This window comes from Colletotrichum tamarilloi, assembly GCF_030869305.1.
Source record: "Colletotrichum tamarilloi strain Tom-12 chromosome Unknown Scaffold_7.1, whole genome shotgun sequence".
Lineage (NCBI taxonomy): Eukaryota > Fungi > Ascomycota > Sordariomycetes > Glomerellales > Glomerellaceae > Colletotrichum > Colletotrichum tamarilloi.
The window spans coordinates 44,737-69,113 of record NW_026849390.1 but is presented as its reverse complement, the minus strand read 5'-3'; the positions used below and the strand labels follow the sequence as shown (position 1 = coordinate 69,113).

At 54.8% G+C, this 24,377-nt stretch overlaps 10 protein-coding genes across 10 annotated transcripts; 6 read left to right on the top strand and 4 right to left on the bottom strand.

Moving 5' to 3' along the window:
- Window positions 1-2: 2 nt before the first annotated feature.
- CTAM01_02962 (FAD binding domain-containing protein) lies at window positions 3-1,616 on the bottom strand (the record flags this gene model as incomplete). The annotated part of the gene is made up of 2 exons (XM_060519000.1): window positions 3-486; window positions 544-1,616. 2 exons carry the CDS (start codon window positions 1,614-1,616, stop codon window positions 3-5), a joined length of 1,557 nt encoding a protein of 518 aa, XP_060385999.1.
- Window positions 1,617-2,391: 775 nt separating this feature from the next.
- CTAM01_02961 (uncharacterized protein) lies at window positions 2,392-3,908 on the top strand (the record flags this gene model as incomplete). The annotated part of the gene is made up of 5 exons (XM_060518999.1): window positions 2,392-2,427; window positions 2,612-2,927; window positions 3,004-3,165; window positions 3,221-3,307; window positions 3,367-3,908. 5 exons carry the CDS (start codon window positions 2,392-2,394, stop codon window positions 3,906-3,908), a joined length of 1,143 nt encoding a protein of 380 aa, XP_060385998.1.
- Window positions 3,909-4,600: 692 nt separating this feature from the next.
- CTAM01_02960 (major facilitator superfamily transporter) lies at window positions 4,601-6,474 on the bottom strand (the record flags this gene model as incomplete). Its single annotated transcript, XM_060518998.1, has 3 exons — window positions 4,601-4,905; window positions 4,967-5,998; window positions 6,072-6,474. The coding sequence occupies 3 exons, from the start codon at window positions 6,472-6,474 to the stop codon at window positions 4,601-4,603; spliced, it is 1,740 nt and encodes a 579-aa protein (XP_060385997.1).
- A 1,036-nt stretch (window positions 6,475-7,510) lies between these two features.
- On the bottom strand, window positions 7,511-7,624 carry CTAM01_02959 (uncharacterized protein; the record flags this gene model as incomplete). The annotated part of the gene is made up of 1 exon (XM_060518997.1): window positions 7,511-7,624. The coding sequence occupies one exon, from the start codon at window positions 7,622-7,624 to the stop codon at window positions 7,511-7,513; it is 114 nt and encodes a 37-aa protein (XP_060385996.1).
- A 2,430-nt stretch (window positions 7,625-10,054) lies between these two features.
- Window positions 10,055-11,409, top strand: CTAM01_02958 (WD repeat domain-containing protein; the record flags this gene model as incomplete). The annotated part of the gene is made up of 3 exons (XM_060518996.1): window positions 10,055-10,275; window positions 10,328-10,571; window positions 10,660-11,409. 3 exons carry the CDS (start codon window positions 10,055-10,057, stop codon window positions 11,407-11,409), a joined length of 1,215 nt encoding a protein of 404 aa, XP_060385995.1.
- Window positions 11,410-12,244: 835 nt separating this feature from the next.
- CTAM01_02957 (HpcH/HpaI aldolase/citrate lyase family protein) lies at window positions 12,245-13,351 on the top strand (the record flags this gene model as incomplete). Its single annotated transcript, XM_060518995.1, has 3 exons — window positions 12,245-12,499; window positions 12,561-12,613; window positions 12,673-13,351. The coding sequence occupies 3 exons, from the start codon at window positions 12,245-12,247 to the stop codon at window positions 13,349-13,351; spliced, it is 987 nt and encodes a 328-aa protein (XP_060385994.1).
- A 1,394-nt stretch (window positions 13,352-14,745) lies between these two features.
- CTAM01_02956 (NMD3 family protein) lies at window positions 14,746-16,251 on the top strand (the record flags this gene model as incomplete). Its single annotated transcript, XM_060518994.1, has 1 exon — window positions 14,746-16,251. One exon carries the CDS (start codon window positions 14,746-14,748, stop codon window positions 16,249-16,251), a length of 1,506 nt encoding a protein of 501 aa, XP_060385993.1.
- Window positions 16,252-16,641: 390 nt separating this feature from the next.
- Window positions 16,642-17,265, top strand: CTAM01_02955 (uncharacterized protein; the record flags this gene model as incomplete). Its single annotated transcript, XM_060518993.1, has 1 exon — window positions 16,642-17,265. The coding sequence occupies one exon, from the start codon at window positions 16,642-16,644 to the stop codon at window positions 17,263-17,265; it is 624 nt and encodes a 207-aa protein (XP_060385992.1).
- Window positions 17,266-19,042: 1,777 nt separating this feature from the next.
- Window positions 19,043-20,056, bottom strand: CTAM01_02954 (RNA recognition domain-containing protein; the record flags this gene model as incomplete). Its single annotated transcript, XM_060518992.1, has 1 exon — window positions 19,043-20,056. The coding sequence occupies one exon, from the start codon at window positions 20,054-20,056 to the stop codon at window positions 19,043-19,045; it is 1,014 nt and encodes a 337-aa protein (XP_060385991.1).
- Window positions 20,057-20,548: 492 nt separating this feature from the next.
- Window positions 20,549-22,487, top strand: CTAM01_02953 (aldehyde dehydrogenase; the record flags this gene model as incomplete). Its single annotated transcript, XM_060518991.1, has 3 exons — window positions 20,549-20,953; window positions 21,110-21,994; window positions 22,374-22,487. The coding sequence occupies 3 exons, from the start codon at window positions 20,549-20,551 to the stop codon at window positions 22,485-22,487; spliced, it is 1,404 nt and encodes a 467-aa protein (XP_060385990.1).
- Window positions 22,488-24,377: the final 1,890 nt, after the last annotated feature.

The following is a 24,377-nucleotide window of genomic DNA, read 5'->3' as shown; positions in this document are numbered from 1 at the left end:
CATCAGGCGTCAAGCACCTTCCAACCCCCGACCAAGAGATTCGTGTAAATCCTCAACGGGTCATACTTGGCGCGAATAGCCTTGAGCTTCGCCAGGTTCGCCGCCGGGTAACTCTGGAAGATCTTCTGCCCCTGTCCCGCATCGTTCAAGTACAAATACCCGCCCGCGACGCCCTTGGCCACTAACCCGGCCTCGATCTCCGCCGTAACGCTGTCAGCAAAGGCCTTCACCGCGGCGTCGTCCTTGGCGTCTTGCCACGTCAGGTTCTCGACGACCCAAAAGTACGGCGCCTTGGACGGGTCCACGCCCTGGGGATTGCCGCCCTTGGCGACGCCCTGCTGGATGAACTCCTTGGTGATGGGTTGGAAGGTGACGGAGGCCGACAGGCCGACGATGCTGGTGAGGCTGACGCTGGTGGCTCTGAGGAAGGTGTCGTGGACGTAGTCTACTGCGTCGCGGTTGACTACAAGGGACATGACGCGGAATCTTGAAAAGGGTTAGTGAGTTGGCAAGATAACAGCTCGAGGGGTTGAGACGACTCACTCTTGTCGGAGACCGGTGGGTTGGAGTGCGTCAACGGCAGTCACATAATCGGCGAGAGGCTGCAGGGCATAGGAATCGGCCACAGGCGTCAGGGCAGGAGACGTAAAGTTCTCGAACGCAGTCGCGGGCGCGGTCTCGGAGTCGTAGAACCGGGCAGCCGCGTACGCGGTGATGTTGTACGAAGGATAGGTGAGGATGGTGGGAATAATGGCGGCTTTGCCATCCGCGGAACCGAACTTGCCAAAGTTGTAGACGGCGTCGAGGTACTTGGCGCTGTCCGTCTGCGCGTACTGCGAGATTCCTATCCATACCTTAGGCGACACAAAGGTCTTGAGGTCGAAGCGAGTGACAATAGCAAAGGAGTTACCGCCTCCCTTGAGGGCCCAGAAGAGGTCCGAGTAGGCATTGGTAGCGGTGGCCTCGACGACTAAGCCGCTGGAAAGCACGGCCTGGTACCGAACAACGTTGTCGGCTGCGAAGCCGTACTGGTTCGAGTAGAAGGAAATTCCGCCCCCAAGAAGCAGACCGGGGACGCCAACACCGCCAATACGGCCTCCGACGACTGCTAGGCCGGAAGGTGCGAGGTAGGAGTAGACATCTCTCCACCTGTAGCCAGCACCAACAGATACAGTGGACTTGTCGCTGGAGAGAGCCAGAGTGGCCAGGTTGGACGTTGACAGCAGGACGCCAGATGATCCGATGCTGTTGTATCCCACAACTGGCATATGACCTCCGCTGCGGACGGCGAACTTGGTCAAGCTCAAAGTCAGTGTAGTAACAGCAAAAGACACCTGCTGGGCATTCTGTGGGACAAAGACGCAAGCTGGTGTGTTGTACTCTGTCGCGGACCAGTACTGCGTCTGCGTCTCGTATGTGTAACCATCGGAGCCGGAGTAAAAGGTCTGCTTGGGGTAGCGGGAGTTGAGCAGTCCACAGGCGATCTTCTCTGAACCTGGAAGGCTGGCTACGACGGCCGAATTGGTGGCGGCGTCGGCGATGCTCTCAGCCGCAACGACGAGGGGGTTTGTGACGACAGCCAGCAAGCTGGCGACGAGGGATGCGGCGCGAACCATGGTTGTTGACTAAGGCAACTTGGCAGGAGTCAGTCAGAGAAGCGATGAACCACGACGAAACGTGGAGGAGGTCTGAATGCAGGAGGAAAGTCAAGCATTCTTCTATCGCGGGATTCCGGGTTTCGAACCCAGTTTCGTAGCGATGGGAAGTATATTAAAATTGGGAGGAATTCGCCCCCCAGGGGATCCCATGAAGCTGCAGAAATATCGTTAGCGAAGGATGGAGGGGATCATGCAAGTTGGTTGAGGTCTGCTATCGACTGCAGTAGTGTCATGATTTGACGACTCTCTCATTGGCAGGTCGGTAGCATCCTCGCAGACGCGAGATGAGGTGCTGCCGTTGGTGGCGAGCCCCCCGTCGATACCCAAATACCCTTGTCCAACCCCACGTCGTCCGAATCCCGACTCGGGCTAGCATGTCCGTTGACACGAGCGAGAAAGAGCACAAAAGATATTGCCCTGCTCGAATGGCGCAAACCTAGCCGGTGATCCCGCAGGTGAGTGACGAGAATCCCTTCCATCCTTCTGTCAACCCGCATGGGCAGGATGCGTCTCGGCGTAGCGCCCCTGATCCAGCAGGTCGGTTCGGGGGCGCAAAGGCAAAAGGCAAAAGGCAAAAAAGAGAAAAAAGCAATGTGAATGCGTTCTTTTAATGCCCTCGTGTGGCCACTTTTCCGATGCTCAGCTGCTGTGCCACTGTCGAACCTCTGCGTAAAACCAATATCCGACCCAGAGACGCAAACCGACATCGTCCGGTAGACGAACGACTCGCAATATGGCGACTCCGGTGCTCGGCTACACTGAGATGATGGTAAGCAGCAAACCGACCCGCCCGTGCCGCCCCGCCCCCCGCTTACTCGGAGTCCGGCACGGCCGGGGCAACGTCTCCGTTTGTCGATCTCTGATCCGTGCCTCGGTCGTAACCGTCGCATTGGCCATGCTAACCTATATCGCTCCGTTATCTGTTAGCTAACACGATATCTTATGTCTGACAGATACTCATATGGATCATGTGGGGAGCCGCCTTTGGGATGACCGTCTTCCGAGGCACCTTCCAATGGATCCTCCAGCGGCGCCTCTTTGCCGACGACTACTTCATCATCGCCGGACTCGTGACTCTGACGGCTTTGACCGCAGTCATCACTTGCATGCTGCCGCAGTTCTACCTCGCCGGCGAGTATACCAAGGCGGCTGCCAAAGATCCTATGACACCCGTGCCTTTAGGGTCCGATGAGTTCATCGCCAGGACGATTGCATCTCTCAAGTTGATGTTCTGTCAGATGCTGCTGTTCTGGACGACACTGTGGGCCGGTGAGTCGCTTCCTCTCTAATTTTCACAAATGGATACGGTGGTGAGCAACACTGACTGTCTTCATGTGATCAACAGCAAAGTTCTCCATTCTCTTCTTCGTACGAAGGCTGGTCACCGGACTGCCCAAATACATTCGCGCCTGGTGGATGTGCTTCGGTGCGGTCCTGGTGCTGTATCTAGCATGCATGTTTTCAAATTTCTTGACGTGCACACCGTTGACGAAATATTGGAGTGCGAGTACGTTTTCGCGAACCCTAGACCGTTGGTTAAATAATTAACGCTGCAGAATCAGCCGGGTGCAGTGCGCCAGAAGACCTAGTAAGAGCTGATGCATCCATCAAGTTCGCGACTAGCGCAGATGTTGCGGCAGATATTCTCAGTACGTCTCGGATGCAAAGCTGCAGTAGGCGTCCCATATTACTTACACAATGCAAACAGTCATGATCCTGCCTCTCAACCTCCTGCGCAAGCTGAGCACCTCCCCATCCCACAAGTTCGGCCTAGCCATCCTCTTCTCCCTCGGCGGCATCATCGTAGCCTTCGCCATCGCGCGGCTCGCGCAGGTGACGAAAGCCACAGGCGACGCAGCAAAGGACCCGACGACGGTGGCCAACGGGCCGGTGCTCCTGAGCATGTTGAGCCACATCGAGTCGTCCGTCAGCATCATCGTCGCCACTCTCCCCGCCTTCCGCTTCCTCCTCAGCAAGAACAGAAACGCGACGAGGAAGACGACGGCAAAGTACGTGGGTCCCACGATTGGGGGCTCGGGCGGCATGTCGCTGCGGTCGAGGAAGTGGCAGAAGGGTGCGGTACGGCTGGAAGGCGAGAGCGACGGCCGTGTCTCCTCGGCGCAGGACAGCGAGACGGAGCTGCAGCCGGTGAGGGGGATACAGAAGGATTCCGAGTACAAGGTTGAGCAGTTGTCTACTGACTCGTCTGCGGGGGAGACGAGGCGGAAGACTCAGGAGTTGTTTGCATGAGGAGGAATTGAGGTGTGCTAGAATGGAAACTCATAGATCCGCTCGTGCAATCTGAAGGAAGAACGAATGCGTGCGAGGGGTAAGAAGACCTGACTTAAGCATACCCGAAGAAGTATATTCGCACTTTCCTTCGTCGCTTCATCGCTACATCGCTCCATCGCCCCCGTTGTACTATTGCCGTTGTTCTTGTCATACCTTGCTCCTACGTCTGCCGTGCGTATCTGTCACCTTGCTACATCCGACCCTTGCCTTACACAACGTATCTAGGTGAGAACGACTCGACTATCCATTCTAGCCTCCATCCAGAATGGAACATGAATCATCGCCGAGCGGAATCAAGATGATGGCGCACCGGCAGACTTAATCATCGATTCACACAGTCGCAAGAATTCATATTGACACATGTCGTGCGTTGGCAACGGAAATTTGACATTATCTTCGTAAAACATCAGAGTTGAGTGGCCCTGAATTAAGCACCCTCGTAGATAGACCAAAAGTCCTCCTTCTCCCCCTAAATGCAACCAAAACTCCATGGCCCGTCTGCCTATTATTAGATTCTATAAGGCTTTCCTACACAGTCGAGCATGGTATCTAGTGAAGGACAAAAGGGAAAGCTAATCGTAGTCGAACAATACCCAAAGGTTGAGAACATGGAATCTCCCTTTTCTTTCTCGTGACGGAACGACAATAACTTAGGCGGCGCCAGCCAGGTTCTTGGTGTTGAGCTTGCTCCACCTCGATCCGAGAGAGATGAGGAACGAGATGCCGGCACCGGCGACGGCCAGAGCAAAGGCGATCTTGAGACCGTCCATGTAGGCCTGGATGACGCCCGGGACGGCATCGGCGGGGAAGGCGGTACGGATCTGGGTTGCGCCGGTGAGGGCAACGAGGTTGGGGTCTACGTTGGGCACGTTCTCGGCAACCTTCTTCAGGACAGTGATGAGGAAGCCTGACTGGGCTGCGGCGACGTAGAAGGCTCCACCGACGGTTTGGAAGACTGTGAGATTTAGTGTTAGTAGAGAATTCCATCGAAGACAGTTTGTTAGAGATGGACTTACAGAGCAGAACAGCGGTGGCGGATGCAAGATCACTCTCGCTGACTGTGCCCTGGACGGCAATGATGGGAACCTGGAAGGCAGCACCCCATGCGAGACCGGCGAGCACCTGGTATCCAATCCACTTGTCGCTTCCAGTGCCGATGTCGAGGGTGTAAAGGAGGCCAGCGCCGACGGTAGCAAGAGCAGCGCCGACAACAAGGATCGGGGTGTAAAGTCCTGTGGCGGAGATGGAGATGCCCGAGGCAACGGTGGCAATGGTGACGGCGATGATAAGCGGCAAGTTGCGGACGCCGGATTGCGTGGGAGATGCATTGTCGACGGATTGGAAGTAAATGGGCAGGTAGTATACCAGAACGAAGTAGGCGCCGGCGAAGAAGAAGGCGTATGCGGAGGAGATGTAGACAGTGCGGTCGCTGATGAGGCGAGGCGCGATCATGGCACGCTCGCCTTGGTACCACTCAAGGGCGATGAAAGCGACAATCATTAAGCCAAAGCCGACAAACAGACCGATGACGGTGGACGAGTTCCAGGGGTGCTGGTGGCCTCCCCACTGCAGAGCGAGCAGGAAGGAGATGGTCGCCGCCATGATGAGGGCGGTGCCAATGAGATCCATTTGAAGGAACTTCTCAAGCATGCTCGCCTTCACGGGAACGGCCTGTGGCGGGGTGTGGAAGTAGAAGAGGATGATGGCGGCAGAGAGACCTCCAATGGGGAGGTTGATGTAGAAGCACCAGCGCCAGCTAACGTGGTCGGTGAAGGCTCCGCCGATCAGAGGCCCAATGACCGAGGCAATGCCGTACGAGGCTCCGATGATACCGGTGAAGGTGGGTCGCTTGTCGGGCGGGGCGGAAAAGCCGATGATGGTGTAGGCACCGGAGCCGATACCTGCGGCGCCCACACCGGCGATGGCGCGGCCGACGATGAGGGCGACGGAGTTGGGAGCGACACCGCAGATAAGACTGCCGACTTCGAAAATGAAGATGGAGAGCAGGAACGACGTCTTGAGTGGGAAGTACTTGTATGCCTTACCCCCTGTTCACGATGCTGTTAGTGATGTTCTGGCTGAAGGAAGTGCCCACTGTTTAGGGGAGGTCGGATGACTTACATGTTGACTGGAAAGCGGCAACACACATGAAGAAAGCTGCTCCATACCAGGCGACCTGATCCAGACCACGGAACTCGTCTGTGATTTTGGGAATGGCGGTTGCGACAATGGTCATATCGAGAGCAACCAGGAAAATGCTGAGAACGAGAGCGACGACAATGAAGGTGAGCCGGATGCCGGTGGGGTACTCGGGCTCTTTGGGTTCTGTCGGTTGTGATGAGCCGGCCTCCTCATCCGTTGCAGTGCCGGCCTCCTCCTTCTTCTCTACTACCTCTTCGTCAAGCATTGATGGTGTAGGAGTGTTCTCCCGATCTGTCTCTCCTCCTGTCTTCTCCCCGGCCTTCTCTCGTGGTGTTACTAGGGTGCTGGTAGTTGAAGTCATAGCTGCGGTGTTGTGAAGCATGTAGCTCGAGTACTCTGGCGGTAAGACTGAGAGTTTGATATGCCTGCAATAGCTTATGGCTTCTCAAATCCAAGCAAGGATTAGATCCTAGGAAAATTAGGTTGAGGCTGAATGTCTCTAAAGTGCGTGCCACAAAATAGACGAGGGTGCAAAGACCAGGGGAGGCCCGGCTCTCTTATGTATCTGATCAGACAACATGATAAGAACCTGGAAGCGATGCGGGTCGGAGTTTGCAAAGCCTTGACGCCGGGAGCCCGCCGCTCGGAGGAAGAGAGACAACCCGCAAGTGTAGCCTTGGTCCACTCCGAAATGCGGTAGACGCCTGGGCGCGGTGGGAAGCTGACAAGGGGGGGACTCCTGAACGGAGACATTTGATGCGATGGCTCATTGTGTATGGTGCAAGGCTAACGTGTGTGCTATGTCGCGGTAACATAACGGGCAACTGATCGTTCCAACATGCTGGTGGTGCGTTCAGGTCCGAGAAGGATGCGTTAGGCTGGGCCGTTACGGTGGTACGTATGGACGACTCGAAGCGTGATGTAAGGGCGTCATTGGTAAGCCCTACTACAAACACTTTAGCACCGAGCCCAAAAGGGGAAATAACCCAAGATGTGAGCAGCTTTGCACGACTTTGGCGTTGCTGCTTGGTAACGACAGAAGTGAACGTTGTCCAATCTCCGCATGCGTGCCGCGGGTGTGGTTGCGATTCGTGATGCATCCCTCTTCTTGCACTGGACAACCGAGTATCTCATCTTAGGCTTGACCCCATTTCGTAGATCTGGAATGTTCCGAAAGTCCGCAACATCCCTTGGGGGTCTCTGAGGCTCTCTGCTTAGGCAGATTGGAGGCCAAGACAGGTTCTCCGGAGTTGCATCGCTTACTGTACATCAGCCGCCCCCCCTGTCTCTGCTCATGGGGCTGCATTTACGCAGCGTGCAGTACCGGTTCCGCCGACTCGGTGGAAGTAATGGACATAACGACATATCTGCGGAGTTTGGGTGGGCGTTAGTCGAGCGGAGGAGTCAGAGCCTTCGGTCTAGGTGTCTAGGTACGCAATGTATTGTTCTTTGGGGTCGCTCCGAGCCCCTAGAGACGCACTTGCGAACACCTTGTACAAGCCATTTGGGAATAGCTCGAGTTTCACAGGCATCTCGTTGGATGCTGCAGACGGATAAGGCTGCGCTTGTTTCCCACTGAACGCCGCCACATCATCAAAACTTGCGCCCGTGCCTACTACTCGGACTAATGTTTCCCATGTTGATTTGTAAAGCAACCGTGTACCCGACGGTTCGCCTGCCGGTGACTCGTCCGGTGATTCAGTACTCGAGAATATCGAGACGACAAACAATAGGGACGACAAAGAAAGAAGAGAGAACCGAAAAAAGAAACGACAGCTCAATAAGCTTGATCAGACAAGCATTGCCTAGTGGTGCGGAGCGGAGAGGAACTAGGGCGAACAACCAGGATACCCAGTTCCCATTGAATAGGCTCTTGACCGGTTTGCCCGATGGCAAAATGATTCATCCGCCGTGACTGCTAGGCCGAGATGATGCTCAGTGCTAATTCGAGAATGCCGCTTGCGACGCGAATCGCCCAGCGCCCACAGCACCATAGCACAAAAGTCCATCCATCACGGGTGGATTCTCTGTGCGCTATGTTCGGAGCAACTTTGCCGACTTGGGGTCATGTATTCATCATATCGTCCTCCGTGAACCCGGATGATGGGTTTTTTCATGTATCGAAACTGACTGAGATGCATTGGAAAGGGGTCTCGGGATGCGGAGGAACAGAGCAGACTTGAAGCAGACGAAGTGTGTGTGCAACACCAGACCGGTGTGCCGATCTTGAAGCCAACTGGGCCGACACGTCTCCTGAGGATGATGCCAAGTTGACGCTTGAGGGTGGCTTGGGTGCTTGGGTGGATGTAAGGCGGAAGAGGGTCGTCGGCGACAATTGCGTGCCAATGTTGCCGTTGCACGTGTCGGAGAGATTGCCGTTTGTCAGATTTACGAGGGCTGCAGGAAGGGCCAATTACCAAATACAAATGAGGTAAGCAGCGATGGCGGAAGTTGTGATACGTACCGGCACCAAGAGACCGGGATGGACACGTAGAACCAACCCTCTGAATCTGGAATGGAAGGAGCACCCAAGCAGCAGGTACCGTAAATCTGCTTGGGCACAGACGGAACGATCCAATAAGATCCCCCCACGCCGGCACACCACCAGGAAAGCAACCCTGGTACACCGAACACACCTGGACACACCGAGCTTTCACCTGGAGAGATGATAAGACGGCGGAGAACCAGGGACTTTGTGCCATCCAAGCCAAATATTCCCGCTGACTTGGTTGTGGACGTTCCCATCTGACCAGAAAGGATGCCCCGCCAGGATCCAACCCGCCCTGTTGGGAATCTTCCGCAACTCTGGATAGCTTACACATGGTAACTCAAGCTTCCCGTACCTTACTGCGTCTTGCCTTCAGCCCAAGGTACATTACACAACTCCACGTTGCATGCTCCGACAGGATTTAGGCATCACGGTAAAATACAAGAGACCCTTCATTCCAAGCTGACGTGGATCGAGCGGGCGACGACTCACCTCCCTCCGCTCGTATCTATAATATCCGATGCGGTCCGGACCCTTCGGTCGACTCGGCCGCACCGTCCGCTTCCCACCACCCTCTAGTGGACAAATCTCATACCGCACTGAAGGGACGGTGACTAACTTGTGGCATTCGCAGAGGCAGAGGGATACAACGTGAACCGACTTATACGGATACATTGTACATGGGCCTCACGGGCCTCTCGATCTTCTCCGCCTTACAAGAGTCATGTCGTGATAACCCCAGCTCGCGGTGGATAGGTAATGGCAACTTTAAACAGACGCCCCAATCGCAATCGAAGTAGAAAAACATTTACGGGCTCTCTCGCTCTCTCGCCTGCACACGCATTCACCCTCACGGTCAAGGTGAATTGCTGTGCCTATTTCCCATTTTCCCACGTCACGGGCTCTATTTCGGAATTGCCAAGATATCTCACCTCACACAACATCCCTGGTCCTTATCAGGTATTTATCTCGCCAGTCATATCAACATCCGCCGCCGTGGGATCCGAGCTCTTGGGTGTAGATTATCATCAGTTCGTCCTCGAATCAAAGTGCGACACCTCACGCAAACGGGCGGTTCGGAGTAATGTGTCAGAGGTCTGACGTGAGATACCTTGTCCCCGTTGTTGTACTCGGTATCCCGAATCCCGGTAGTCAGAAATGCCATCTCTGAAATTTGTCAAATTGTCAGATTCCTAAAAGCAGAGAAAATATGGCATGGCATGGCAATCAGACGAAGCACTGTCATGATCCTGTGAACAGCATCTTCCGGCAGGCAACAGTGGCTCACCTCTGCAGCGTTAAGTAAGCCGGTTAGAGGAGTGCAGGTGGGCCAGAACCCTTCCTTCCGCAGAAGTGTACTGTGCGTTTCCAAATTTAGAGACACTGTTTTCGACTTTTCCTCCGCCATCTCAAATCGCCGCGCTTTCACTCTAATCTTTCGCGCGACAAGATCGCAGGTCGGACAATCTAGGCCATGGCAGAATCGACCCCTCACCCAAAGTCCATCCTTCGAGGCCACAAAGCCCAAGTGCACGCTTTATCCTTCGTCCGCGGTAACGATCGTTTAGCCAGCGGAGATGCGGAAGGCTTCGTCGTCCTCTGGGACCTCACCATTATGCGCCCGACGGCCGTATGGAGGCCACATGAGAACGCAATTTTGGGGATAAAGGGTTGGGGAGACGACCGGATAATAACGTGAGCCTCCCTCCATTGCTGCATCGCTGATCCTCTCTCACACTCCACTCAGCCACGGCCGGGATCATAAGCTTGCCGTCTGGCAACTGGGCCTCAAGGATGAATCTCACCTGAGTAAGAAGCTACCTCTCGATGAGACAGCAGAGCCACGGCCACAGCCTTGGCTTTTGCATCTCATCGACGTCAACACCATGAATTTCTGTTCTTTCGCATCATGTGCTCCGATGCCTGGCGAAGACGCGTCCGAGTCTTCGAACTTATTACTAGCAGTGCCGAACACTCTGGCGTCGGAATCGGTCAGTTCACCATCCCCGCCAATTATCTCCGCCTTTAAGCCCGGTCTTCTGCATGAGACCGGGGACCTAACCCGTGCATCCGTGATAGGTCGACATCTACGAATTACCGTCCAAGAAGCGACTTCACACAATAAAGTCAACAGAGAAGAATGGCATGGTCATGGCCCTAGCCCTGCTGTACGTTGACGTACCCGGGTCTACACCGTCATCCACCAATGGTCGTCTGACCCTCGTCGCCGCATACGAGAATGGGTTAGCAACGGTCTTGCAGCTCAACAGTGGGACTTGGAATACCACCTACTTGTCTCAAGTCCATAACCAGCCCATCCTCTCCCTCGACGTCGTCGCGGAGCAAGGCTACTTTCTTACCTCCGGTGCAGATGCAACAATCGCCAAACACCCTATTCCGGGCCCTAATCCGGGACCTAACGCCGATATTGATGGGGGCATCATCCAGCAGCCGTTGAAGATTCTGAACACCAAGCATTCGGGCCAGCAGAGTTTACGCCTTCGGGACGACGGACGCATCTTTGCTACCGCTGGCTGGGATTCCATGATTCGTGTGTATTCCTCCAAGACGCTCAAGGAGGTGGCAGCTCTCAAATGGCACCAAGTGGGATGTTACGCGGTTGCCTTGGCTAGTGTCGGCGCGACATCCCGGACTGATGAAACCCGAAGCGCGTCCAGCGATCCCAATCAGCTTCCCCACGATCTTATCTCTCGTCCAGGACAACAGCAGCTCAGTGTCAAGGACAGGCGCATCCAGCAAGCTCAGAATGCTCACTGGCTGGCAGCTGGCAGCAAAGACGGCAAAATATCCATGTGGGACATTTTCTGAGGGTCCATACGATCCCCTGTCTGATCCAGGTCGTAAATGATCCTGCAGTAAGACCTACTGTGATGGACAACGCTTAGCGCGGAGCCAAAGACATGATATTCCTTTCAAAGGTCATTGGAGGCTGGTAGAAGCTTACGCCAGCTCAGCCGGCTATTAGGACCCGACCAATTCGGCCCGTGTCCGAGAGGTAGCAATTGACGTCCCTCGAATAATGACCGTCTGGTTAATGCACCAACTTCTTGCGTTCCCCGCGTCTAGGAAGCTCGCCCATATCGCCGTTGCTTTACACTATACTAAGCACTAAGATACCCAATAAGCCATTGGATTGATGTACGGAAGAGCGTTTACGGCTAGGGTACGGAACTTTGTTCTTTTGCAAAGTCTTATGCTTGAGCATAACGACCAAACACTTTCTTTTGCCGACACACGCTGACGTGAGAGTAGGGTATCCACCCGTCGTTGCATCCATCGTGCTGTAGAAACTCTCCTCGTCGAACAAGGTCAAAGCAAGTCAATAGTTGGGACATCTTCTAGGGCACGGTATAGGACCAATGCTGGGTCACAGAGACAAACCGATAGTCCAGCTCCACGTTATCGCTGCCGGAGAGAAACCAATTGCGAGCCCCGGCAAGCTCTGGTGGCCCCTGAAGGTCCACAAGTTGGCAGCATGCAATGTGACGTTTGATGAATCCAACGTGATATAAAAGATTTACCATTGCCGCTCTTTTCGTCAACATTTGGACGCATCGATATCTCTTCCATTACTTGGATACCTCACCCCAGAGACTCTATTCATCTACTATCACCCATCTTCCGAGCGGACAGACTAGCCAAGATGTCAGTCATCGGCCAGGAATACAAGAATGTCCCTACGCTGGGAATGAATGCCTACGCGGCGCCCTCCCTGTTTCAACCGCACAAGGCTCGTCAAGCCATTCGCGATGCCCACGAGAAGAAGATCCCCCCATTGATGTGCTATTATGCTGGCCTCAGTTCTCTCCCCATCACACGCTTCCTTGCCCCTATGGGATACGACGCAGTTTGGATTGACTGGGAGCATACGTCCTGTAACGTCGAGACCATGACATCGGTAAGTCATCGGCCGGAACGACAGCTCGCTGTGCCGAACTTCACTGATCAACGGGGGATAGATGGTCCACGAAGCCATCTTCATGAGCCAGGGACGAACCATCCCATGGGTTCGGTAGGTGTTCCCATAAACACCTCGCGACAGTGAAGCTAGTGCTGACATGCATCCCGCAGTGTTCCCGGCCACGACCACGCCGCCATCGGCTATGCCCTCGACTGCGGTGCCAGCGTCGTCATCCCCCAGGTCGAGACGGTAGAGGAGGCCAAGCACGTCCTGTCCGCAGCCAAGTACGGCACCAAGCAGCGCGGCACACGCTCTGCTCCCCCCTTCCGCCTCATCCCCTTCCTCACCGACACCCCCTACGATCCCAACCGCGACATCCACAAGTGCGTCAACGACCAGGCCGCCATCATGATCCAGATCGAGTCCGCCGAGGGCGTGCGCAACCTCGACGCGATCCTCACAGAGTGCCCCGACATCGACGTCGTCTGGTTCGGCACGCTCGACTGCCGCGTCAGCATGAACCTCGAAGCCAAGATGGGCGGCATGGGTGCCGATGAGCCCGAGTGGCTCGAGATCTCGAAGCTCTTCTTCGATACGATTGACAAGCATGACAAGCCGTATGCTGGCTTCGCGTTCTGCGCGCCGCCGTACGGAAGCCCCGAGAAGCTTCGGGAGGCGGCGAAGAGGATGAGTCTTATTTCCATGTCGGCTGATGTGCTTCACCTCGGTGCGTTGGCTCAGGATTTGATGGTTGCTCGGGAGACTATTGGTCCCGTTGGTCAGGAGAACGGCAACGGGACGAATGGAAAGGAGGCGGAGAAGGCTGAGGAGGTGAACGGTAAGGCGTAGAGATGACCATTTTTAACGAGTTCATGATCTGAAACCTTCTGTAGGTATACCCTTGAGAGAGAAAAAATAGATTCTTTGCGATTTGAAGGTTTTGTGGAAGCTGGAGACCTGCGGTGATGTGTTCTTAGACTGAGCGAGAATCTTGGATCACGGATGATGCCACTCATACTACACCAGAATTCCCAGCCATGTTGATGATGCCAAAAGTTCCAAGCTGCAATTTCGAATGTTTGAGTAACTTGGTTATAAATGACAAATCGCCCCTCACGATTATTCTCCTTTCGCTACCACAGACAATAGGCGGAGGAGGTGTGCGCGAGAAATCTACAGGAGGCTAACTGACGCGGCGGTTATAGCAGCTGTAGATCCCGGAAGTCGATGAAATGGGTTCGCAGAACTACGATAGGCCTAAAAGTAGTCTCGTTGCTCCCCAGGTCATCCTCGGCTGTTTATTTATACTAGTAGTCTGGCCCGCTGAGAGTCAGAAGTGATGGCTAATCTTCAAGACACAGTTCGAGTATCTAGAAAAGGGTTCCGATTCAGGGGCTTGACATCCACGAGCCTGACCCCGTGCATGAAAGCATTTACGAAGGCTTGGCCGAATCAGACGACGAATCCACACAGTTCGTGCTGTTCCCTTCCTTCTGTCTCTCTCTCTACTGTCCTATTTATAGTGAGGCAGGCGAAAACTTTTACAACAGCCTTGATACATGCAGAGGTCTAAGTGAAGTGTCCTGACTCCTATATTATCTATTGATTGTCCGATACTGCTGTTAACATAGATCCTACTTATGCTGCAATCATGGCGTCTCGGCTAGCTTGAGCCAGAATGGTCGCATTTTATTCCTTGAAAACCGATATGCTAAGGGTGAGCCTTTTATTAGTCTCTCTTCACACAAATGTAGCAAATTACCACCTTGAGGAAGCCTCTTGAACATCGACATGGCCGACGATGCCGACCTGGGAGGAGGTGCCAAGCTGTTGAGCCAACGATGAGTCACAAAAGTGATTTATTGACACAGTCTTTGACTAAAGTATTCGAATTCCGTGCCCAGCTGCCGTTTTCCCCGGGGCGGGACTCCCTCTGATTTTAGGTATTTAGATGATAGAATGCACGACTGGATGCTGGTGTCAGCTGTGATTACTAATGTGACTCGAAGCTGGGCGAAACCCCGCCACCAGCGGCGTCATTATCATGTGACTCTATTGATAAGCCCCGCGCTCGCCTTATCGTCCGGGGTTCATGAATTTTTTTTTTCCCCTCGATGAACAACCCCGCCATACACCGAGCCCAAATTGCCCAAGAGAGCCCCTTGTCGCCTCATTTTCCCAAATCTTTTCCCTCCTCGACATCGACAAGGACTTAGGCAGTGAGGGCTAAAAGAGACGCCAAAATGAATATGAACAGCACCCACGCCACGATTCTCTGCTGCAACTGCGGCGCTCCCATCGACGGAACGACCGCCGCCAACGCGCTTTGCTTCGACTGCATCAAGTTGACTGTCGACATCTCCCAGGGCGTCCAGCGCGAAGCCACCCTCAACTACTGCAGAGATTGCGAGCGCTGGCTGCTGCCGCCCAGCAGTTGGATCGTCGCCGCCCCCGAGTCCCGCGAACTCCTCGCCCTCTGCCTCAAGAAGCTAAAGGGCCTGAACAAGATACGCATCATCGACGCCTCCTTTGTGTGGACGGAACCCCATTCGAGACGAGTCAAGGTCAAGATTACGATCCAGGACGAGGTCCAGAGCGGCGTCCTTCTCCAGCAGGCCTTTGAGGCGGTTTACATCGTCGCATACCAGCAATGTCCCGACTGCGCAAAGTCCTACACGGCCAACGTGTGGCGCGCCTCCGTCCAGGTCCGGCAAAAGGTCCTGCATAAGAGGACGTTCCTCTACCTCGAGCAGTTGATTATGAAGCACGGTGCACACAGAGATACCCTCAACATTAAAGAAGCAAAGGACGGAATCGATTTCTTCTTTTCGGCGAGGAATCAGGCTGAAAAGTTCTGTGATTTCCTCAACTCCGTTGTGCCTTGCACGGTCAAGAAGTCGCAGGAGCTCATCTCGCAAGATATCCACACATCGACAAAATCTTTCAAGTTCACCTTTTCAGTCGAACTGATTCCTATTTGCCGTGACGATCTTGTGGCTCTGCCCATCAAGCTGGCCAGAGCATCCGGCAACATTTCCCCTCTCGTCATTTGCCACAAGATCGGAACCGCAGTATACCTCTTCGACCCCAACACCCTTCAGACCGCAGATGTCAGCGCTCCTATCTACTGGCGTGCACCGTTCCGTTCCCTCGCCGACGTCAAGTCACTTGTTGAGTTTATCGTCATGGACATCGAGCCGACGGGCATCACAAAGGGCAAGTGGCATCTCGCAGAGGTGCAAGTAGCCCGTGCCTCCGACCTGGGCTCAAACGACAAGACCTACTTTGCGAGAACACACCTGGGCGGCCTGCTGCACGCCGGCGACTCGGTCTTGGGCTACATGCTCACGGGCACTAACTTCAACAACGAGGAGTTTGACGCCATTGAAGAGTCGCACGCCTACGGCTCGACGATACCCGACGTCATCCTCGTCAAGAAGCACTACCCCAACAGAAGAAAGCACAAGAACCGTAACTGGAAGCTCAAGCGCATGGCCAAGGACGAGGGTGAGCTGCTGCCCAAGCAGGCTGACCAGGATCGCATGAACGAGGACTACGAGCAATTCTTGCGCGATGTCGAGGAGGACGACGAGCTGCGCGCGACGATGGCGCTGTACAAGTCACAACAGCCGCAGAACATCGATCCGGACGCCATGAGCATCGCCGAGACCGAGGGCGACGAGGGTGCTCCGAGGGTGGACATGGATGAACTGCTTGACGACATGGACGAACTCCAGATTCAGGATTAAGCGTCAGGTGTGGATGTCCGTCTTCCGAAAGGTGAAGGGGAGGGGCGTGTCGTCCATGGACGGACGGGACAAAGTTGGGACGTGTCTCTGTCGCGGTCCCCGACGTTTGGTGGCCCCGGGACGGTGTTAAGGTTAAGTGGCCGTCTGCGGGGAGGAAATTTGTTTCCTTACGAGATGGTACGTGGACACGTTTGGTTTCTTGGGCAATAGAGGAAGAGAGTGGAGGTATCTCTCTCTCAGAAAATGAATGGGATGGTTTCAAGGATGGGGTGGCAAGGCGTGTATGCATCATCAGATACCTTTGACTGAGACTGCGACGCAAGTGAAAAAGGGCGTTTGCGTTTGTCGTTAGACAAAAAAAGACTACACTACCAGATCACCACGTGGCTCATGCGTCCGCCTTGTCTTGTTGCGTTTCTCTGCAGTGTGTTCCTCTCTGCCGTTCAACCGCCGCATCTCACGATCCCATCGCCGTTAAGCAAGGATCCAGTCTCAGAGCTGTCGGCGATGTGCCATTTCAACTTGTCCGAGCTTCTCTTCATGCACTCTTCTTGCCCTCTCTACGCTCTGTGCTCAGCACTCCCCCAGGTCCCAGTGATAGGCAACGTCGTACGTGCGTCCAGCAGCAACTGGTCGCACGGCCCTCGACAGGGGCTCCCCCAACTTATACCATTCACACCCTACCCTCTGGTGTTTATTCGTACAACAGCACATCGACCTTCCCATCAGCAGTTGTTCGTCCGTGCTCTTCTCCCTCAGTTACCCAAAGAGGGTGCCGACTGTCTGGGACTGCCGACTTCACTGTTTCTAATCGCCGACTCCAGCGGGCTTAAGCACCCAAGTCACACCATAAACTCGGCACCTCCAGACCCCTACCTTAGTCATGAGCCTGACGAGCCCATGGCCTGTCCGTCCGTCTGTCTGTCTGTTCATTCGAGAGACGGAGAGCCTCCCCTACGCCCATCCAGCACTGGACACTCTTGGGCCCGCGAAACCGGCCGCAGCCGACTCTAGGAGCCACGCCCTCTGAGGCTCTGCCTGGGTACCAGAGACGGCGTCGTTGTTTCAACCTTCTACGAAACCGACGTGGTCCGTCCTTCCTCGTCCTACCCTCAGGCTTCCCCAGAGTCTCTCCAAGGGGCCGTTCAGACTCAGCCTTACTCTCCCCGACCCCGGACCCGAGTCCCAGACAGCCTCCAGGCGCTGGCGGTTAAGCGGGTGTAAGAGACCTGTCGGCACCTCCCTTTCCCCAGACTTTGCACCACTCAGACAATAGACGTGTCCGTCACACCCATGGAGGCTCTACTCACACATACACACCCCATCCATCATGAGGTAAGCCTCCACCTCCACCGTTTCCGACCACCAACTTTCGCTGGCGACATTGATGAGACGATGGAGGGAGGGAGGCAGCGGGATGCCGACGGGGACCTGAATGTCGGCGCCGCACCGCACGGATTTACAGTTTCCCTGAGGTTTGTCATGATGGTGGGGAGGGTGTACGTCGTGGTCAACGTTTTGTTTCTACCTTGCTCACTCACAGGTCAAGGCGGACTCCGACGGACGGGAGGCTCAGTCTCTCACCCACACGGCGACGGGCGACGTCGGCTTGGTTTACTCCATTTGGCCGGGGTGACCTCGGCGAGCGGGCAGAAGTGGGAGTGGAGACCGCCCGTGTGCGCTCGCAACAATGGGTGTTGCCTTTTTGTTTTTTTTGTTTTTTTTTTTGCGTTTGAGGCTTTTGGAGATCGGGGTTGCTGCCATCTGATCGAGATGCTGTAGACGGGGACTTTGTTTGCTTGGTTTCTTGGACGCCGGTGAAGGTTGGCGCGGCGCGGTGCTTTTTGGCGATGACTACGGTTTCGTGTGAGTAGGAATAGTGACATGTCATGGGAGGAATTCTCATTCATGGCTTGTGTCTATGAGCTTGGGCCGGTATTGTCGAGTTAGCAGGTTCGCCGAGGTTGCGTTGTGGTGAGCTCAGTGTAAGTTGGTGTGAGTTGAGGCCGAGGCTGGAGAGCTGTTGATGAGGTGGTCAAGATCGCAGCCACGGCCGACAAGGATCTCTACACAATGACGACGTATTGCAAACTACCAATGGAAGGTCGTTCCGAGCCTAGATTGCTGCAATTACGCACTCCCTCACATGCTCTTGCGTACTTTCTAACGGTAAAGTATTCATATTAGCGCCGGCTATTTTAACGACTTCATTTCGAGCAGCTTCTTCGTCCGAGTTTCCAAGGGACCATTTCATCATATCTTTCATGCCAAGTGAATAGATCGCCAAGTCAAGAGCTCTCCAAGTGTGTAGCTCGTCGCGGAGCCGAGGGTGGTGTAGAGGAAGCATTCGCATTCGCTCCGGTTATGCAGTAATATACTTCGAAGTCCAAAGGGTCTTCTTCATGCTGGTGAGTACAGACGACACGCATCATCCTGCCTGCATACTACTGCCGGCTTCTCAACTGTGGATAGCTTCGTCCCGTAGAGGTAGACACACAAAGAAACGTCATTTCGTCTTTTCTTTTCATGCCAAGATGCCAGACATATTGCCCACCTCAGCCGTCAAAGATGGTGACCCAGTAGCTCTCGCATTCGTAGTCCGGCAAGTCGGCCATAGATGCCCACCAGTGACACACACCGCAACATCCCGAGGCTGCCGGTCCATAGGGCTCTCGCGCTTTTCATCTTATGATTTTTGAAAGTCACATTTTATGCTTCCCATTACCAGTAACATAAGCGGCGATAACTGTTGAACGCCGAACATAAGCACACACCCCACCCCTCTCCTTCATTAGAAGATCTTCCCGAGCACCCTCGCAACATCACCTGCCGGCTTCGCAGCCGAGCCAGCCTCGCTTTTCCTATCCGCCAGGGGTATCTGCTTAAACACCGTCCGCCTCTTGTCCAGCTTCCCGTCCGCCGCCGGTGCCGCCGCCGCACCACCATCGACAGAGGCCCCCGCTTCCGTCGTCGACGCAGCCGCCTTGCCGTGCTTCTCCCTCGTCGCAGCAATACCATCCAACACCCTGGCCCTCTCCACGTTGCGCACAAACTCCTTGTTCTCCTTGCTCGCTTTGCTAATCTCGGCCCGCATCCTGCTCGTCCGCTCCGCGTTTTCGGCCGTGATCTGCTCCGTCAGGTGGCGCCACTTGAACCCCTTGAGGTACTTTAGCGTCCAGATGTCGTCGTGGTAATACGACCCCTTTTTGCCGCCAATGGTCCGCGCGTTCAGCAGCTCGCAGACGGCTTTGGCGTCCTTTTTCCGCATGAACTCGACCCAGCCCTCCGTGTAGGACTTCTTCTTGTTGCCGCCGGCTTTGACGCGGCGCGCGTGCGCGGTCGGGTCCTCGGGCGCGAGGAAGATGCGGTTGATCTTGCCGTAGGGCTCGAGGAGGGAGCGCAGCTTCTGGGGCTTCATGAAGGGCGGGATGCGGGATATGTAGACGACGCCGGATTTCTTGATGGCCTCTTCCGTCGCGACGAGGTTCTTTTTCGTGAGGGGCTTGGAGACATCGGGCAGGTCTAGCTTTGGTGCCGAGCTTGAGGACTTTTTCTTGGTTGAGGTTGAGGCTTCCGCATCTTCGTCGGAATCTTCTTCGTCGTCGTCCCTCGCTGCGTCTTCGGCGTCCTTTGTGACATTCTGCTCCTCGTCGCTGAAGTCGTCCTCGTCCTCGCTGTCGACTTTGCGCCTCTTGGCACTGCGGCCTCCTTTGCGCAGCTCCTCAGCCTCGGAGTCGTAGCCCTGGTCGAGGTCGTCGTCGCTCTCGTCTGCGTCGAGAAACTTGTTTCGTTTTTCGGGAGCCATAGCGGCTTGCTGGGACTTAGGATGGATAAACGGTGGGTCCTCAAAGTATTGAAATGCTAGCAACGGCAAGATACAATTTCCCTACTGCAGCCTTGTCGGTAGCCTCGTGGTCGGCGGTAATGCAACTGTCGTTGTACGGTATCCAAGCAAAAGTCCGCGATCCCAGGGCGCGCGGTCTGTAAAAAAATTAGAGCGGGTCTTATCGCCAATATCTTATCGGCGGTGGTACTGATTGATTACATCATCCCCTTATCTTACCGCGTTCCCCACAAGCGCGGTCCGGCAGGAGGTCACAGGTGCGGCGGTTGCCCCTCCATGCCATTGCCCCTCCACCTGCCCCTCAGTGAGCTCACGATTCATGAAGGGGGATATCTAAGCTGCGAATTGCCTCCTGATCAACAACTGTGAACTGATTCCCTTTTTCTCATTCATAGTCTTCTCTCTTCAACTTGAACCTTTTGATACCCCCGTGAAGAAGAGAATCAACTAAACATGTCTGTCGAAGTCCTCAAGACCATCTCTCCCACCACCAATGAGGCCATCCTCACCCGTAACGGCGTCTCCCAGGCCGACTTAGATGAGCTTCCCAACACCGCCACCAAGGCTTTCGAGTCATGGAGCAAGACCTCGCTGGCCGACCGCAAGACCATCGTCAAGAAGGCTCTGAGCCTCCTCCTCGAGCAAAAGGATGACCTCGCCCAAGAGCTTACCGTCCAGATGGGCCGCCCTTGTGCCTACACCGGCGTCGAAATCGCCACGGCGGTGAAGCGCGGCGAGTACCTCCTCAAGATTGCCGATGACGTCCTCAAGGACACCGACGGCGAGGCTGAGAAGGGATTCAAGCGCTTCATTCGCAAGGTTCCCGTTGGCCCGGTCCTCGTCCTCTTTGCCTGGAATGTGGGTTCTCTTTTGTCTCCTACTTTTCGTGGCTTCTCCCGTTACGTGGTGTCCGCAGCACGTTCAATGTTTCCATTGCTGTGAGACAAACGCGCAAACTGCTGAGCCACCACCACCGCGATACCGCTGTCTCTCTTACTGACATCACACTCCCAGTACCCTTACCTCATTCTGGTCAACTCGCTCATTCCCGCGCTATTGTCTGGCAACACCGTCATCTTGAAGCCCTCACCGCAGACTCCGACAATTGTGGAGCGCGTGGCCAAGGTGTTTGAGGAGGCCGGTCTCCCGGCCGGCGTGCTGCAGTACTTCCACTGCGGCTCTCCCGTCATGATTGAGTCCATCGTGCGTAACCCCAAGGTGAAGCTCGTTGCCTTCACTGGCTCCGTGGCCGGTGGTCTGGCCGTGCAGCAGGCTGCGTCAGACCGTGTCGTCAACGTCGGTTTGGAGTTGGGAGGAAAGGACCCGGCCTACATCCGTAGCGATGTGGACATTGACTGGGCCGCGGCCGAGATCGTCGACGGCGCCGTCTTCAACTCGGGACAGAGCTGCTGCTCCGTCGAGAGGGTGTATGTTGACGACAAGATTCACGATGCCTTTGTCGAAGCCGTCCAGAAGGTTCTCAAGGGGTACGTGCTCGGAGACCCGTTTGACAAGGGCACGCACGTTGGCCCCGTCATCTCAAAGCGTTCCCAGGAAGCCATTGAGTCGCATATCAAGGACGCCCTCTCCAAGGGCGCCACTGACGCAACCCCCGAGAACGAGTCCTTCAGCAACCCCCCGCCCAAGGGCAACTTTGTCAAGCCCACACTTCTCACGGGCGTGGACCACTCGATGACCGTCATGACGGAGGAGACGTTTGGACCGGTGATTCCCGTCCAGCGGGTCAAGAGTGACGAGGAGGCTGTCAAGCTCATGAACGACAGCGAGTTCGGCCTGACGGCCAGCATCTGGACCAAGGACACGGACCGCGGCTACGAGCTCGCGGACCAGGTCGAAGCAGGAACCGTCTTCGTTAACCGATGCGATTACCCCAGCCCAGTGAGTATACCCTACAAGCAACAAACATGCCATTTCTTATCTATCCTTGGCGATCATCCGACCTGTATTCTGCCCGCTCCGATCACTATCCTCCGTGTTTGTTTGTCTCCGGTCCCCACCCTTTCCCTATTCCTTAGCCCGATGCTCCCCCCCGCCCCGAACGCTAGAGTTGGCAAAGTGTTAGGAAGTTCCGACTCGGAGCGGGTAGCCGCATCTCATCTTCCTTTTCTTTTGTTGTTTTATCTGCCTGCCGGCTTTCGCAAACTCTATACACTCGCCAGTCGTTTTTGTTTTCCCACCGGCCTGCAAGCCATCTTCGTCATCAAGCCACCGCCATCATCCTTCCCCTCAGAGTCTTCGGTACTGACAACTCATTTAGGACCTAGCGTGGACGGGTTGGAAGAACTCCGGCAAGGGGCAGACCCTAAGCCGCTTCGGCTACGATCAGTTTGTCAAGCTCAAGAGCTACCACTTGAAGGACTACCCCAAATGAGCGGTAGGACCGTAGCCTTCCTCCTCGCGTGAGCACGCCTTGCGCCCGCTGTCACTGGCTTCTCCCGTGTCATGTGGGAAAGCTTGGGTGAGAAGGAGGAGGAGGGGTGTTGGTGATGTTGTTAGGATGGTGTTTTGCCCGGTGAAGAGCAGAGATCGCGGCGGCGGGATATGCCAGGCGGAGGAGGCTCTATCTAGTCAGTACTGTCTCTGTCAGGAACCTGAATCCCGGGTCCCAAGGCTTTACTGCTAAACTCGAGCCCACGTCAGAGAAGACGGCGTTTCTTCAGCGCACAGGCTGCCGCTTCTCTTGTGGACACTAGCATGATGTAGTCTTCCTTGACAAGTTGTTGAAGCAGTGGGCGGCCGGATGTCTGTGTCATTGTTAGTCTGAGCCAGAGCATCGGAGACAGATGCACGATGGAGAAGTGGATATGGCACGATCACACGATATTGTTAACGCTTGAAAAATCAAAGATACCTCTTATTTTGTTACTCTCACCTCACCTCACCTCACTCGGTTCGTCAGTCCCAAGCCAAGGAGCGGGCGGAACTACCCATGACAAACCTGCTATGTGACGTGACTACTAGTCAAACTTTTTTGAAGCAAAAGCTGGCACCAAGCTGAAGCAATGGCATGATCAACACGACCCGCCGACAGCGTCAAGTTGTCAGTGTCACTCACGTCAACGGCGTTCGCCATACGCTCAGATGGCTCACGCTGGGTTGGAATCATGCCATTAAGTGAATGGTAGTTGTGATCCGTGTGTCCACGGTGTGTCCACGCACGATCGTTCTACCTCTCCTTGCATCCCCGACGAGCTGGTACGCTAATTCCCCCTCGTGTTCTCTCTGCATCTATCTTCCATTTCCGACGCCGGCCTCCGTGATTCCCACGGCCGCGCTCGGAACATGCGGTGTCGAAGACGGCAGGTAGGGCAGTAGATCACTGCAGCGTGGCAGCGTGGCATGGGCATGGCGATTCCGAGACCGAGACTGTGAGTGGTCAGTTTGCGATGTGATGCGATGCGTTTGTGCGTTTGCATGCCGATTGTGTATCCGCTTTTGGCATCTTCACACGTTTTTCCCTCTCCCTCTTCTCTTTTGCTGCGTGGAGGAGGCGTGTGCAGCAGCAGCAGCAGTCCGAGGGCCGACAAACGGGGAACGTGTCATCATTCCCCTCGGTCCCCCTTGCATGGCGGATACAACCACGCGCACGCATACGGATACAGAAAATAAGCTCAAGCTCGACACGGAAACGGCGCGGAGAAAGAAAGCATTTTTGTCGTCTCGTTATCGCAACCGGGGTTGCTCCCACCCGTGCGGTGTCCTGTCTGCTGGCTTTCCTCATGAGACGAACGACATCTTACGGGGCTAGGCCCTGTTGTAATGTGAGAAACTCTACGAGTCTGAGTAAGTCACCAGAGAGTTATGACTATGAGTAATGCCATTCGAGGTTGAACTGTTACAAGGTTAACAGCGCAGAAAAAAAGTGTAAATACAGCCAAGACAGCTAAGCATCGAAACAACCATGCAAGACCCTTGAAACCCGGAAACCGCGAGTGCAAGATCTACCGAAAAAGCCTCGTGAAGCTTTTTTTTCTTTCCCTTCCTTACTGCGGTACGTCGTCTCGTCGCATTCAGACTGAAAAGTGACAGAGTCCTGTTTAGATCAACGTTGGAGTTAAATTGTGACATGTATGGTGTGTGAATTACGACTCCGGAAGCGTCTTACAATATGTTTGAAGGAGGCAAAATAATCTGGGAGGCGAAAAATTACAGAGAAAGAGGATATGGAGGTTCATTCCGACTCGTGCGAGACACATCCCGTAGGAAAGCTTGACAATGTGGCCAATCTCTTAAGTCTATCCTGTTTCCCATTGCGGACAGT